This window comes from Formica exsecta, unplaced genomic scaffold, assembly GCF_003651465.1.
Source record: "Formica exsecta isolate Colony F162 unplaced genomic scaffold, ASM365146v1 scaffold20, whole genome shotgun sequence".
Lineage (NCBI taxonomy): Eukaryota > Metazoa > Arthropoda > Insecta > Hymenoptera > Formicidae > Formica > Formica exsecta.
In genome coordinates, this window is record NW_021849298.1 from 435633 (window position 1) to 452957 (window position 17325).

The window sequence follows — 17325 nt, forward strand, 5'->3', positions numbered from 1 at the left end:
AAAGAGACGACGGCGGCGCCCGCCGTGCTTATGCACCACTGAATCCGCCGCGACCGGCACACTCTCACTTTCGCCGGCGCCGATGACGGTTCTCGGCGTCGTCGGCTCGTCGCCGTCAGAGCGTTGTGCATCAGCGATCACGTATACGTTAACCACTGCTACGTACGCCAGTTTGCGCGCTCGCAAACGCGGATTTTCCGCATCCGGTACCGCTATCCGATGACCGGGTAGCACGCGCGGACGACGTCGAAGCGAACGACCACGTGAGAACGTCTTCACCGCGACGTCGTTGTCGTCAGGGACGACCTAGACGCCAGGCGTCTTGTTTTGACAGCGTGATCTCAGCGTGGCTCCCGCGACGAAAGGGAGGGGGAGGAGGGTTGACGCTCGCCTTTGTGCCAGCGATAGAGCGTAGACGCAGAGGCGGTTCGGTCTCACTCACTCTCTTTTGCTCCAACGCGCACGAGGGTGAGAGACACGGGGAGACTGACCGTGAGTGGGGCAGAGTGACGCGCCGGGAGGGAGCGAGAAAGTGGTGGGTGCTTGGGTGGTAGGAGAGAAGGGAAGGTCGGCGCTGACTCGCGAGGGACGACGCGTGTGCCGAGAGGACTGTTGTTTTCGGCGAACTGCTAAGAAACGTTCATTCACACGTTCGAAAGGCTGCGAAGCGCGCGCTCGCGCTTCATTCTCGCTCCTCATCATCTCGCATCCCGCTTAATCGCGCGCCTCTATCGCGCACGACTCCGTGAGAGGCGAGAGCGATCGGTATCGCGAGCGAGAATTTCCCGCGGACACCTGCCACGCGCCACTGTGAGACATTGACCGTGACACTCGAATCAACCACCGGGAGTGCGCGCGAGAGAGACAGGGTGACTGCGTGATTCCACTCGGTCGGTCCATCCTGACGAGAAAACGATGACGGATTGCATTCGTGAGAGAAAGTGACCGAAAGTGTTCTCCGAGGCCAATTTATAATTAATGGCTCTAGAGATAGAACAAAGTTGATTCGCGGCGGAAAGTATGACTCGTAGTGTTCTTCAGATTAAAATGTCACTCGACGGACTTGCGGAGAGAGAAAAATGCATTCGTGACAAAAAGTGATTAACTCATTGGCGTTCTCCAAATTGGTGCTTCGGTGAACGTTGGATTTACGGTGAAAGAGTGCACCGATCACGGAACGTAACCGATCCTGACTGTTTATAAAATTTGCTATCGCTGGAAAGAGATTAGAGTGGAATGCGTTTATGAGACTGTTGGTGACTGATCAAAGTGTATTCGTAACGTGACTTTAGTGCATTATACATGTATTTATACGTGTTACGTGAGTGAAGTGGACGCAGACACGACTTAACATACGAGAGTGTTATCTTTCGCGTGATCCTCGTGTAACCCGCGATAGCGCGGGTTCCTCGTAACGAAAGTGGCTCACACAGCTAGAGATAAGACCGCCGAATTGCAGGCGGAAGTACGCAGCGCCATAAGGGTGCTGCATGGTTGGTGCCCCCGCCCGCCGCAGGGGCACGCGCGGGGCGAAACGGTGCTGATGTCACCGCAGTCCCAGATACGTGCTAATCACGGAAGAAACGGTGGTCCACCTCCGCCGCCGCCCGCCACAGTCGTAGTCAGTTCGACTTCCAGCATGAGACCGCCGCCGCCACCGCCACCTCCCAGAGCGAGGACCTCCAACGATAGCAAGGGCCATCACGAGGAACCGACCAGTTCTATTCCCGATCTCGGTGAGGAGACTGTTTAGTTTTTTTTTTTTTATTTTATTAGTATTTTGAAATATGTGTATCTCTCTAGACACAAGGATTTAAAACATCCACACGAATTCTAAAAACCATTTTTCCGCTCTGTGTACGTGTTTGAATTTTTCTTTAAAAATTATTTTTAGCAGACTGGTCAATTCTTTGCGTTAAAAATGCATTAATTATTGTATTAATGCGTATTAATTATTGCATGCTTATCCGACTTTTCATTTTTGAAAAGAGAGAGGAAGCTATTTTTTTAGAAAATTTTTTAAGAGATCAAAAAAGCTAGCATTTTTTAAAATTTGCTATGAGAAAAAGAGATCGATAATTATTAAACATGTTGTATAAATAATGAATCATGCTCTCTCGTAAGGCCGTACATATAATAACTTTCACCGTTCGTCGAGACACACATTGATACACATTTCGCGAGTACATCCACACTCGGTTTACGAGCAACGGCTTATGCAAGCGCGGCTTATGTACTGTTTCGTGGCACAAGTAGCGAGATCATCGGTCCATAAAAAGCGGTTTAAGAAACGACGAACTTCTGGGAGATCCGGACGAAATTTGCATACCGCGGTGCAACGATGGCCATAAATTTCGAGGCGTCGACTGGTCGGATGTAGACGGAGAATTCTTTGCCGCGAATCGCCGCTCTTTCGTCAGACTTCGCAGAACTGTTTTATATTCCAGATTATACGACTGTGTGTTTACGTTGGTAAGGTTCATTAACGATAAGTCCCGCTAAGCACTGTTGTCTGCTGGTCGCAATCATCACGTTAGAGCGAGCGAAGCGAGAAAGAAGTTAAAGAGAAGAGATGACGTTGACGAAAAGGAGATTATGTCAAATTGGGACGACCAAAAAATATTTATACGTTGTGAAACACAAGCAGATAATAATTTTCCTGCATGATAATTTAATCCCGGAACACGCGATCGATCTGTCCTCGTAAACGAGGTGGCAAATGATCAAGGTTGTCTGTGGTGAAAGGATTATGACGCGCATATTTTTTTTTTATGTTCCGCGTCTCACTGTCAGCGGATGACTTTGTTCACGAAAAAAAAATCGATACGCATATCTGCGAAAATTGGAATTCGTTAAAGTTCGAGGACATCGGGCAGCCGCGACGACTACGATCTATGTTAATACGAAAGAAAGAGAGAGTCGGCTCTTTAAATCGTCATTCTAAATATAAATTCGTCGGTGACGCAGAGCGCGACCTTGACCGTGAGAAATATCGAAAAGTATTCCGAAAGACCGCCGACACGCATTGTGCAGCGAATCAACATTCTTATCTTACACGCAGAGACGCGTAATCGGAACCAACCGCGTGAAAATTATACAAGCTGCATGCTAGAACGAGCGACAAATTGAAGGTCTGGGTACAAGGATAAGACAATTTCATGTTTTTAAAAAATAAACTATTTTCTATTGAGAGGCCGATTGATATTCAAGTTTATTGGTCCAGAAGAATTGCACCTACGCCTTTAATTTCGCGCTTTTAGAAAGCTAATTAACGCGTAACGTGACCGCATATAAGTGCGTGAGTTTTACAAATCTATCGTCGATTCACAATATACAATCCATTATTTCTCGCCGTCGATGAATCGATGGATGACAGATAAACGGCGGCGATGTCGCGCAATTGTAAAAATATATTGAAAGATCTTAAACAAGGCGTTATCGCAATGACAATAAATTTAAACCGAGTACGATGATGAGAACGAAGAGATACTTTGTCGAAAAGTGTCATCTTGCAAAATTGCAAAATGCATATCTTATATTTTCACATGTATTTGGATTGTCATGAAAAGTTAGAGCGACAGACCTACATAGGGTGGGGTCTAAATCAAGAGTTTAATTTTTACTAAAATGTATTCAAATGTTAGGAACATTCCATCGACAATAATATTGCAGACCAGGCGCGATTAAGAGAGAACTTTCAGGTAGATGAGAGAATGCAAACGATCCCGTTGTTGATCCCGAGTGGGTCAAGTCGTTATGTTTTAAAATAGTCTGCATCTTATCAACGTTCTGTATTATCTCCTAACTGGAGGCCAAGGCTCAGTGACGTGACGATTTGGTGTGTCATCATACATTTCAACAGAGCTGCTGAGAGCAAGGGAATTTTCTCTGAATAGAAAATATTTCTTTTAAAAACAAAGAGAAGGGAAAATACAAAGTCTTCTCGAAATTTTATTCTATCAAAATTAAACATCTTTTAACTATGTGCTCCCTCTTCTATTATTTTTAAAAAATTAAGAATTAAATAATTCAATATTATATGATAGTAAAATTAATATTCGGTAATGTGTTATAATAATAAAGGGCGTTACATAAAATCTAATAGAAACTAATCGAGCGCTAGGGACATTAATATCAAAGGGTGTGCATCTCGCTGCATTCCGCAACGTGTACCATGGACGCAGACACCCTTCAGCCAAGGTCTGTCTGTGCGTACGCGTGTGCGTGTCTCACGCGCGCACAACATGTGTGCATCAAGTGCTCGCGTGTGGTATGCGCTATGATAAGAAGGGCAAATACAGTTTGGGTCTTCCGAAGATAGGTCGTCGGGCCTCCTAGGAGGAAGACGTGTTCCTCCTTGAAAATATGTTGATAAGCTGATAAACTTTCTTCCTGTCAAATATGTGTTTCATAATAAAGGAAAAACCTTACGATATAATCCAATACGATGCATCGATTATTGCCTTCCGTACAGAAATAGCTTAATGAAACAAATGTAGTAGAGACAGCTTTACAAATTTATTCTTTGATAAACCGAGAGAGAGAGAGAGAGAGACGCTGCTTTTTGCACAAAATTTGTAATTAAATAATTATTTAATTATAGAAAAGTACTGCAAGAATTGTTGTCGAATCAAATTTATTTATTTAATAAAAAACATTGTATATTTTTTATCATAAAACACATTTATCCCCCCCCCCCACAATTTTTCCATCAAAATTTATCAAATATCGTGTTTACAGATGTCTTGTGCCAAGTCAGATTTTCCTGTTGTCCCGATAACAGCTCGAAAGTTTAAATAGATTTGAGCGATTGCACTTCGCGTTTGATTACGATTATAAAGCGATATAATATTTTTACGTTTTATCGCAATATTTTATCATTGTATAATGAAAGCAATGACAGCTGTTTGCTCTATTGTCTTTAGTTTTAAATAGGAAGTTTATACGTGTAACATGGGCCCGATTATAATTTCATTTTAAGAACGTAATGAAATCTTATAATGTAAAATTTTATTTATTGTGTAACATATTTCATTCGATTCGATTCGTGATTTGTCGCTTATAATGTTCAGCTTCTACGTCTGTAGTATATTTCAAGAACGATAAAAAATCGATAGCCGGGAAATAAAAAAATTTTAATTTATTTTAAGTATATCATACGAGAGATCTTGCTATCAATTAAAGTCAGCTGACAAGGAAACATTTATTTTTATTTAATTTTTTGATACATATTCAATAAATTATCTAAAGAATTACGTCAGAAGCTCGAGCACATTATATCATTTCAAATTCCAAAGAAATTCAAAGTTTATCTTTCTGACTCAAAATTTAGACATACACAAGATAAAACTTGAATAATACATCCAAAGGTCTATAAAACTTGACAATTTAATTTAATTTTATTTTATTCGAATATTTTCATTCTATTTAATTGAGTAGAAACAGAATAAAAATGTACATTTCTCGAAAAAGAATAGCGTATTATTATTCTTGTGTTGATCCGATATCATGCGAGTTGTTCTTCAATTGTGTCCCTTCTCGACGCTATTACCGTGCTATTATGTTAGCATTTCCTCTGTAAGAGTGGATCGAAAGTGGCAGGACATTGGCGATAGTGGTCATTCGAAAGGTTCGCCGTCTCGCAATGACCCTCGGTCACTAGATGGTAGAAAACAGGGTGGAATGGCCTAGTCACTCTCCCCTGCTGTCGCTATTGCGTATCAATGTTCCCCCTTCCTCTTTTCGATTCCCATTATACGAGGGCGCATTTCCGCGAAAATGAGGGACGAGGGAGGTGATCGTGCGAGGCAGGTAGACTTTCTGTCGCGGTGACGAACTTCCGGTGAGACTCGAGAGGAGCTCGTGAGTGCACATGCGTCACTTTAGTAATTACCGCTTCGCAATAATTGCTTTTCCGTTTTCTTAGCCGCTGCGCGGGGAAGAATCGAAGGGCATGAAATTCTCTTCAATCTATCTCGAGTCTGAGTTCTTTGTTGTATGATTATTGCCTCGAAATGCCAGTAAATAGAATGTCTCTCACAATCATTAAATTTCAATTTTGATACAGATTTTTTTGAAAACTCATAGAATCGAAGAGACTCTCCCTTCAATATAATAATTATAGAATTTATTTAATTGTAAGATCTCAAATATTTAATTATGATATATTTAGCGAGCGGAAAATTTTTATGACTAATTAAAATCTTCAAGTTTCTAATCAGTCGAAAATAACGGTCTCATCTGAACATCCTCGCGCGGAGGTAAGCAAAAACGTGTCGCGATCGCGGTCACTGCGAAGGTTGAGTTCGATGATCGACCTCCCCCTCTCCCTCCCTCCAAGTTTAAGGTCCCAGCGATCCTGCGCTGGGGGTTCATCAACATCAGTGGCGGTGTATAGAGTGGAGAGGGTGGAAGTACCACCCCCGCAGGCGCCGACGGTGCCGCGCGATAACCGCGTTTTTACCCCTTCTTCGCCGCGTCGCCGCATTCGAGACGATGCGATCGCATAGTGTCGACGACGTAGAGGCACCCACGTCTACGACAACCACCCCCGCGATTTCCCAGGAAAGGTGCCGTTCGCCGATGCCATTGCACTGCACTGGGTGAGGGTCATTACTCCGAGCAAGGCGAGCCGGTGACCTCGGCGCCAACGCCCGCGATCGATCCAACCCCCGTCGGGGTGGACGGGGGTGCAGTGCACTCGACGTGCGCTCTCGCTTCGTCTCGTAAATACGCTCGCGAAGTAACTAGGAACCCCTAGCGTGCGCCTCGGGTAACTGTAAGAAAAGTAGCTGCAGTATAATTAATATATATTTTTAAAATTAATAATTATATATATTTTTTCAATTATATAATAAATAATAAATTCTTAAATAATGAATGCATATTCTAATTATCATACATCGTGTGTTTAACACATTATAAATATCTTTCACGCTTCTATATACATAGACCTATCAAGATTATGCATCGCACATCAACTTTTTTGCAGATTTTTTTGCTCGCTAAAAACGATCTTTTTTTGTAAAAATAAGAAGGAAATGTTAACGACAGTAGATATTTTCTAGTGGAAATTCTTTATATTGCAATAATCGATATTTTCTGTCGATGTAAGGTTCCCACAAAATGATAATTGATTTCTCTCGACTCTAGTCCTTAAAATGCATCCATACTCTTCAAGATTTTCGAGGAAGGAAAAAGGCCTATTTCGTGGGAATGTAAATTTAGCTTTTATTATCAAAAAAATATCAATCAATGCAATCTACAGCCTTAATAAATTTTTGTAAGAATCATTGATAATGTACATTTTATAAAAGAATTTAGTCATATTAAAATTCTTAATCTTTTAACATAGTAATTTAGTTCTTGAAAACTTTAGATTAATTATTACTTAATGCATTATTGTTTACATTTATATATATTTTTATTATTCTAAACCAAAATCTTATTTTTCTTCGTAAATATATATAACTTTGTAAATATATGTAAATAATAATTTTATGCTATCATACATTTTGCGATGTCCTCTTCCGGTGTTTTCAAACGAAAATGGGAGATCAGCCACGTGGTTATGTCGTTACATCTGTTACGTAAAATCGCTCGTGCAAAAAGGGTTTCGCGTTACAACGCGCGTGTCGCGTTCTCGTCTTACCGACCCCGGCAGATGCATCCGTAAACGCATCCCCACGGTTGGGCTGGTGTCTTGTGCATGAGTTGCATAAATCTATTCGTGAGCCAACGAAAACCACCGGCGGGATTATAGAGAAATTTTGTTATATACCCATATTCTCTCGTAAAGTACTGAATATATGAAAGGATTATGTTCGTCGCGACAATCGAGAAACGAAATTAACCACGAATTATATTGTTAAAAGATGAACTAATTCTTATACGCGTTAATTTTATTCTTTTGACTTAGTTATTTGGGCAAATTTAAAAGATAAAAATCGTGTCTTTTTCATATAAGTCTCACGCTTTCTGGCATTTCTGAATGGTGTCAAATTCTCACAATGTAAACATGAGTGGCGTGGGAACGAGAGAATGTTTGACGTTGTATTAGTGGCTACAGATCTAGAAAACTGACGGTTAATTCGTAAAGTATATTAGTACTCTCTTACATCTTTATGGATGCAGAGTGTTACTGTATTAAGCCAGGTTTTTCAAAAACAAGGAACTATAAGGATAAAATTAACTACATTTCTTTCTTATTATTTAAATGAACTGAATAATTGTTTCTTCCTATTGAGATTTTTAAAAATTTCTATGTTCTTGAAGACATACGAAATAGTTGTAGAATTACGTAACATAATGGAAAAAAAGATAAAAAGATACGTATCGGGTAGCACAAAAAAATACAACTGCATTTTGTTAACTGCACTTTCGAAAGACGTCACATAAAAAAGAGAAAAAAAGACAGAGAACAGGTTAAAAGAGAAAGAAATTTCTTTGTTCGTTTGTTACGCATTTTTTATGATTTTATTTATTGCTACACATTCATTCTTTCGTGCACCATGAATTTACGCAAATGCGTAAGATTCTCTTATCGATATCTCTTGTAATCAATTTAGTACAACGATTTTGCATACGTTGTTACTTTGCAAAAAGGACATATCTCGATTCTTATAAGAAAAGATACGAAGAATAATATATTTATTAACGATAAGAAGACCGCTTTTCTATCGTGCATTTAGCATCAAAAGTGATTGGACAATTCTTAATTTATGATAATGTATATATGATTATATGTGTGTATGTGTGTGTCGTACAAAATAATGCATTAATAATTTTATTAACTTGTAAACTTTATATAACTAAATTTACATTTAGATGAGATCACACATCTGGCATATATAAGATATAAATTTGGTCCATCATCGTTTCTGGGGCAGCTGATGTCCTTCAGTCGGCAGAATTATTATTTGCGAAACGATTGTCAGTTTAGAATTTGTCAAACTTTTACCTGACTTATAATCAGAAAAAGGGTTCGAACAGATGTAAATCTCTCAATGGAGATTCAATCTTACCGCTTGCGTCGAATGCCGGTCCAGCTGCCGAATTCATGCATGAAAGATATTCCGTCATTCTGGCGAAAATTTACGTAAATATCCTCTGTAAGGGACCGTAGAACTGGTCAACAATTTTGAAAAGGGTTGATCCGACAGAATGCAGCTGTCCTGATGTAACTTCCTAGTTTACGCGCATATGTATTTCGAAAAATAGGATTATGTATATTCTAGCGAATATCTATAGCGAAATAATATTTTGCGAATGGATTGTATTGGCTATCTATTTTATGCATCTTTATTCTATTCTACAATATACAAATTAAATATTAGAATCATCAGTTGAGAAATTTCGCTAATCGGATATTAGAAAAATAAATGGAGAAGAAACATTCTTACAGAGACAAGATGAGATACGAAAGAAGCCGATCTCTCGAACAGCAGCGATTTCAGTAACTAATTGGGCATGAGATCATACGGGAGGTTCATACCATACCAGTTAAGGGTTAATAATGCAATTTTTAGAGCTTCGGCAGATCTCAAAGAGCATTGGCCGCCGTGCATGGGGCCACGGCGGTGCATCGGCCTGCATATCAGCGACGAACGGCAATGTGTTAGTGCGGTCAGCGTTGTCGGTGTGGCTGACAGAGTGGTGCTGTGCACGATGCAATCTGCACGTCTCTCCTCTCTCAGAGGCTTGTCTTTCCCTTTCCTCTTCTCGCCCTCCAGGCTGGTCTCACTCTCGTCGTCGTCGTCGTCGTCGTCGTCGTCATCGTCGCAAGAATCGTCGTCGTCGTCGCGCCGCCTGTGCAAGGGCTGCGAACAGCGAGCGCGGGGAGGGAGGTGGCGGGATCGTCGCTGGGTGAGAGTTAGACAGGAGGGGGAGGAGGAAGAGTGGGCGAAGGGTGGAGGGACTTTCAAGGTCCGCGTCGTGCATTGATCCTGCTCGGTCACGGACCCGACTTCTCTCTCTTCTCCCTGTCTCTCGACGACTATTTCCTCCTCTCTTCGTCCGCTTCCCCGTGTGTGCCCTCTTTCTCCCTCCCTTGCCCTCATCATCTCTCCTCTCACCCGCCGTTCTTCCTCGCGCTCGCTCTCTTTCTTCCTTCCTTCCTTGCATCCCGATCATCGCCGAACCCTTTCGAAGGGAACGCGGCCTGTCTGCCGGCTGAAGGGCTCCGCTTTCGAGCAGCCCGAGTATCTTTGTTTTCGGCTCTTGTTTCCGAACTTTCCGCCCGTTCGAATATAGCGCTCGGATTTCAACAAAATATTCCGCAAGCGGAGGATTATATGCTGATAAATAAAAACTTTGCTTCCTGAGTCATACGGTTTCAGTCAAATTAACGAATACGCTTTCATTTTTGTCTTCGCCTATTTTGATTTACGAAAAATTCTATTTTTCGAAGATATATGTGTTGGATGATATATGCATTATAATATTAAAAAACTTACAGAAATATGTTAATATTGCAAAATTAATATTACCAATATTTATGATTTTCTCAGATTTATATAATATTTTATTATATTTTTCTTTTATTGCACGCTTTTAAAGTAAACATAAAGTCATAAGTTGGATTAAAATTATTCAATGTATGATATTAGCTACGATCGCTTTTTCTTTTGCTGTCAAGCTGAACGTTGCATGTCGAGGCGTGCAAAAAGAATTGCACGAGACAAGAACGCGATTATGTCCGAAAGAGTCCTGTTGCGATAACTGCGGGTAAACGAACCCGGTTCTTCTTACGTTCTCACTTTGCTTTATCTGTGTACAGGGTGATCGAGAAGTCATGCTCACATATCGAGCAATGTCTAATGTTAAGAGAGAGAGAGAGAGAGAGAAATGTAGATATTAATATTATTTACATAATTTATTAATTGTGACACATATATAAAATAACGTAAAAAATATTAATATATGTAATCGTAAATGTATGTATATTATAGTAACTGTATGTGTATTACGTAATTTTCTCTTTATTATTCAAAATAATTTATGAAAACATTGAAATATATATATGCAGAAAAATGGAATCTGACGTCTGAAGACGTAAATTTTCTTTTTCCATCACGTCCGGTTTTATTAAATCTCAGAAAAAATAACGCACGTCATATCAATATGACTTTGCGGATTGATAAATGTGAGATATGAAAAATAGGAAGAAAGAAAAGCGACGATAGGAAACAAAGTAAAATAAATACATGAGATATCGATTATGATAAGCAGCGAGTCGATCGTGAGATAATTTCGATAAATAACAGATTCTTCTTGTGAAATTACATACTTTTTGATATTCAGATTCGGCTTAACGACACTTGATAATAAAAAGCTCTCAAATATATAACTGATTCGGAATTTCCTTGTTTGAGTATAATTCGCGTTTGCTGCCTCAAGGAAAGATTCCGAGATCCTGCAAGATCCTTCAAGGTTGCATGATCTCGAGGGATAGTTACCAAGGAAACGGTTGTGTTTACCGGTCCCGACCTTGGCTACACTCGCATAACCACCCCCGCTGCCTTAAAGAAGGAGGCGAATCATCCCTTGTCGGGTACCCTTCCTTGCTTTGGTAGGCTGCCGGAACCTTCTTCCTTCGCAAAAAATTGCCTCTTCTCGACCAATCTCATCGCGCAATAACGCGATTAGGAGCGGATTAATAATTCGTGGATAGCAAACACAAAAAGGAAGGCAACCAGATTTATCACTCTGCTTGACTCAAATGAATTTGGTGAAGAAAGTGATTAGTCGATGACGTTTACGACCTTTACGAAAAATTGAATACATTTATATCTTCTCAGACTTCCTTTTCCGGTTTGCCCTTGAATTAGTTAAACTTATTTATTCAACTATTTTTCCTCTGGCTTTCTGGATGTCTTATTTATCTGAGTTCCACGATTTTAACATCCTTTTGAGTCACCGGTAAATCACGTTGCGATGAGTTTCGCAAACTAATATACATGGAGGTCGAAGAAGAAAGAAATTTACAGCCACTCCGGAATTATGACGCAAAAGGGTCAATATATGACTTAAGAATTTAAAATTTTCACGTTGCGTAAAAAATAAATTCCAAACACTTGATTTATGAGATGCAATTGAAAATGAGTAAAGGTTGCATCCGTAGAATGCATTGTACGTTGAAGTCCATCTGTAACAATCGTTAACACGTTTCTAGACGCAGAACTAAAACTCTTTCCGGCATTTCATCTACGACGAATTTGAACAATCTAACTCTTCGTAATGGAATTCGCTACAGTTCGCTATATTTTCCTCCATTGTTGATGATTGAGAAGATGCTGAATTTTTCGATATTGTGGTAAAAAAACATTATTATATTTGCAATATTATTATATTATGCGTTATTATATTTTATTTACTTATCGAACGTAGAAATCTACAGCAGGCCTCTCGTTGAGCGAAATACTATTCAAGGATTCAATTCAAAATACAAAATGTATTTGTGCGATGATCGACGTATGGCGTGATCGTACATACATGAGAAGGGTTTCCGAATTTACGAAATACAGCATTCGAAAGGGTACAAAGATTTACCTGAGATGGATCTTCGGCGGCAGCTGGGCCTTATATCGAAATACTCGCACTTCCGCCCCGGATAAAACCAACGAAACCCCTTCACAGATTTCCCCATTTTATCTTTTTTCCGAAAATAGAGGAAATACGAAAGGGGTTAAAGGTCTATTTTGGGGACACAATACGAACTTCGTAACCGTCATCGAGCCGTCCTGATTTCATATATCTCTATTCCCATCCTCATTGATCGCGAGAAACACGATATGTTCGACGCTCGAAAGGATTTTATGTCGACCTTGCTTCTAATAACTAAATCAACCTGCTAGTTTACAAAAATTTAGCTCGATATTTTCAATCTTTAAAGGCAAAAAATGTGCTCAAAAGATACAATTTATAATAAATTTATGTTAAAAACAGATTTCTAAATTTAGATCATAAGAATAAAAAGAAAATTCATAGAAATTCTTTTTTTTTTGATGATGCATCATGTATCTCATACTCATTGCAATGATTCGTGAGAATATGCGATAACACAGATAAATTTTTTTCACGCTAGACCTATAAATTAGTGAGGACATTTTCGTAGTGTGAACCGAGGTCAGTACCTTTCTCCTTGTCACGAGTCAGACGGCCTGTAAACCAATAATGCTATTTACGCCTCGAATCATTGGACCCTTTTAGGCTTGATTTACGAGCAGCTTAATTTACGGGCATATAGCGATAGTTGTACGAAAATATGATTTACGCATTCTAATACAGAAATCATACGGCTGCTACCGAACAAGTTTCAAATTCTTCACTATTTCGTATCTTTAGAGACCGTCTAGATTTAGCTATTTTATTTTATATATATATATATATATTACCATAATCAATTTATATACATATATCATACGGATAAAATGATATTCAAGCCAGTATGATAAAAGTGATTTGATTTTGCATTTTATTATGAAAAAGATATATTTGTGTATTTCTTTCATTTTTTTTTCGTATTTTACCTGTTGTGTGAGAACAAATGGGAATGCTTTATATCTTAATGTATGAAAAAGCGATAATTATTTGTGTTGCATCTCTTGCAGTAGCATGCTTCTGCAATATAGAATATATTTAATTTCTTTTTCTTCTATATACTTTAAGAGAACGAGAGGGATGAGATCTTATCGAATTATCTAAGTTAGTGTATTTTTTTTCTTTAACGTTAATGTGTTTACAGCGTTTTTATTCTTGAGCGTCTTGTATGTGTGTGCGTGTTCTTTTTTTTGGTAATTTGTAGCTCCTTTTATTAGTATCTCCCTGTTCAGCATGATTATAGTTTTTACGAATGAGTCTAACAAACAAAGATTTTTCTTTTTTTTTTTTTTGCTGTTTTGACGCTTGTGTATTTCTCCTAGAGCGATTTTGGCTTCGATTCTCCTATTAATGAATGTTAAGGCTTCGTTGATTCAAATAGGTATCTTTGAAGTTATTTGTAGTTACAATATGTTTGAAAAAAATTAAAAACAAATATTAAGAAGTGTATGTATCTCAATATTGTCAACTTTCGGTTTAAGCAAGTAGCAAGTCCTTGATATATGGGACGAAGAGAGAAAGAGAAACAGAGAAAAAGATGAACAGAATGGGCGACGATAGAAGAAATGCCGAGAGCAGGGAGACAAGAAGAGCGGGGGAGGAGAAGCGCTGCAAAAGTGCAACGCTCGAGCAAGGTTCGCGCGATGCCACTGACCCATTAATACATATAGAGCCCCGAGTGCACGTCGCAATTTGCATCGGTCGGTAGTCACCATTTGAATTGCTAAGACTCTTTGTAGCGATTTAATGCAATGACGATTTTTTTTTATGACTCTTAATCGGCGATCGCCATACTTATGTATATTGGATTTCTTTTGCTGCTTCAACGCCGTTCTTATCATGGGCCATCTTTGGTTCATTCAATTTTATGGAAAGCTTATATCAGTCGGTCTCCGACATATGTGTGTGTGTTCGAGTATTTTTAGTATCTACAATATATAATCCGGATCAAGTTTGTTCAAATTATGAAAACGATTAAAATCGATACGATGGATCTCTCGGAACTTTCGTAATTTATCACAATATGATTGAGAAACCGAGCTTGCAATCATCGTCGATTGCTCGCGTCGGCATCTAGTCCGGTAACAGTTGATCGGGCAGGCAGTTGCAAAAAACATTAGCGAGAAAAGGGGAGAGAGGTAACAGAGAAAGGGGAAGGAGGAGGCGAGCGATAGAAGGCTGCACGAGTCGTTGAAGGTCCTCGACCTACGCTGTTAAGGACAGAGAACCCATCTAGGGACGCACGAGACGCCCTTTTGCTTGCTTTCTACTTTCGCATGCAGTTTCGTAAAATTCCGCCAACGTACGATGAATTAAATTGCAGATTTTTTTGAAAGCCTGCTTTTGATTTATAATTCGTGTCTCCGGTAATATTACAATAATTTCACATTCTAGCAAAAATACAAAATTAATTTCAAAAATATATTTTATCATTTTGCCATAAAAAAATTTTGTATGTTAAAATCTTTAATTTTATTGCATATATTTTGTATCTTTCTTGGATTATATTTGAAACAAGATAAAAGTGTTTTGTTATTATTTATATTAATTTATTTCTAATAATTAATTGATGTATTTCTCTCTCTCTTTCTCTCGTTATTATATTAAAAACCTTTAATACCGTAATAGCGATAAGAAAACTCGAAAGGGTTAAAACAAATCGATCATTCGACGAAGGTACTGTAGGGTCTTCGACCTCTTGTCGTGCGGTGAAGGTCCGCGGATAACCTACTCCTTGGTTACTGCACTCGATGTCGGTGACCGGGACGTCGATCCCTCTGAGAAGGCGAAAGACCTCCGTGGATTTCTCGGTACCGCGAAATAGTGGACTACTATTCGTACGATGTAATAAAAGAAAAGAGAACACGTTTGTGGTCTGTGGCTGTTCTCAGCTCACCTTCAAATTGGCGATTTGTGTCCAAATTCGCGAAAAGTATAACTCTTAATAGTAAGAATATTTTCCTAGAATCTCGGATAAAAGTAATTTGCATTTTTTTATAGTTTTATTCCTGCCTAATTATAGTCTGTAATAATAAAAGTAGCGCTTGTCACTTGAAATAATTTTTAATCCAAATAATGAATTAAAAACTTTTCTTCTTCTGATATAACAATAAAATGAAATTTTTGAAAAATTACATTGCATTTTTTATAAATCTTTAAAGATTCTTAACGATATAAGGAGCAAGGAAAATGTTCGTTTTTTGATTTCAAGATTCTTGTCACAAATGGCGAATTTAAAGAAAAAGATAGACATTCGCGAATTCGCTGTACCCTCGTCTATGGCATGCCCTTCGATTCTCATTCAAGGTCCACGACGAGGGTGCAGTGAACGTCGGCTCTTCGGGGTTTCCATAGCGACCGCCACTAAACTACCCTTGCAACGCCCACCCGAGAGCTGCGTTTCTACTTTTTACCCTCTGTCTCGGCCGATCGAGAGCTATCACAATTGCAATCATTCTGAAAGAAAACGACATGGATCTCGCACCAAGATTCATCTGTCGTTTTTCCTGCTCGAAATATTGTAAAGATTTGATTAAGAATAATTGCTATTGACATGAGAATCTTAAATCTTATCTATATAAGACTTTAATTAATTTCCTATTTTTATTTATTAAAGATTTATTGCATTGAAAGAAAATTTTTCGTAATTACTGCGAATATCTAAATTTATATATGACATGATCATAGGTACAAAGATCTATAAAATGATAAATTTATATACTTTTAGACTTATTTTTCGACTAAGAGACTAATTATACACATTCTCCAGATAAGATTATGTTTGGCGCAATGTAATTTTTCACGCTTTGTTTTTGTGACCTTAACATCAAGGTATCGAAAATGATAAGAAAAACTGAAAAACAATGACGGTAATACGTCAATCAGTTCAATCCTATTGTACGACAGTAGACTGAAAATGTTGCACTTTATTGATTGGAAGGTAGATGGTACGTTGCTATGACTACACGAATACACCGTAAAACTACCTTCGGCCCTTGCAACACTCGCCCTTGCGTGATGCGTGGCTTTTATAGGACGGTTTACGATGCACCCTCATACTGGTGTTGTACGGTTGCAAAATGAAGTGACTGACGCCGAACAAAGATGCGGGCGTTCGTTACCTTTGGTCAAAATAGCCTCACTAAATCCGTCGCAAGAGACCCTTTAATTAATCCTTTCTGTTTTAATGTATTAAAATAACGCACACTGCGCGTACATATCTCTTTCTTCTTGCATTAATTATAAAAACTGTGACACGTTGGAAATTATATCGTAATTTATTTTTACAAAAGTTATATAAATGATGTCAACATGGCTTCTTACAAGGCATTACTTTAATGAAAGACGCGCAGTCCATTAAGTAGGGGCTAAACGGTTTGACACGTAAGTTTCCGACGCGTACCAACAAATTCACATTAAATTTAGAAAATTATTCGTCCCAATTTCCGAAGTTCTCTACTTCTCCAGACGGGGTGACGCAATCTCTCTCCCTTAAGTTAGAATCCCGATCCCTCGCGACCCTGAAGCTGAAGGGTCGGTTGACTCTCGTCGCTATCCCTAAAGCATCTCGGAACAAAGACGGTTCCTAATTCGATCGTGATGCTTTGTTCGTTCCACTTGGAGACACGTGCGATGTTATTCGTTTTGAATTTTACAATCTTTCCTCTCACACACTACACTACTTATGCATTGCATGAATATATATACATATACATACATATATAT

The 17325-nt window shown here is 38.9% G+C and overlaps 1 protein-coding gene across 1 annotated transcript in view; it reads left to right on the forward strand.

The window, feature by feature from the left end:
• The first annotated feature begins 1436 nt into the window (after positions 1 to 1436).
• LOC115234550 (nuclear hormone receptor E75) overlaps positions 1437 to 17325 on the forward strand; it is a 92847-nt gene continuing 76958 nt past the window's right edge. The window contains exon 1 of the mRNA XM_029805717.1: positions 1437 to 1736. Within this exon, the coding sequence (XP_029661577.1) occupies positions 1544 to 1736 (193 nt within the window). The 5' untranslated portion in view covers positions 1437 to 1543. The remainder of the gene's footprint in view (positions 1737 to 17325) is intronic.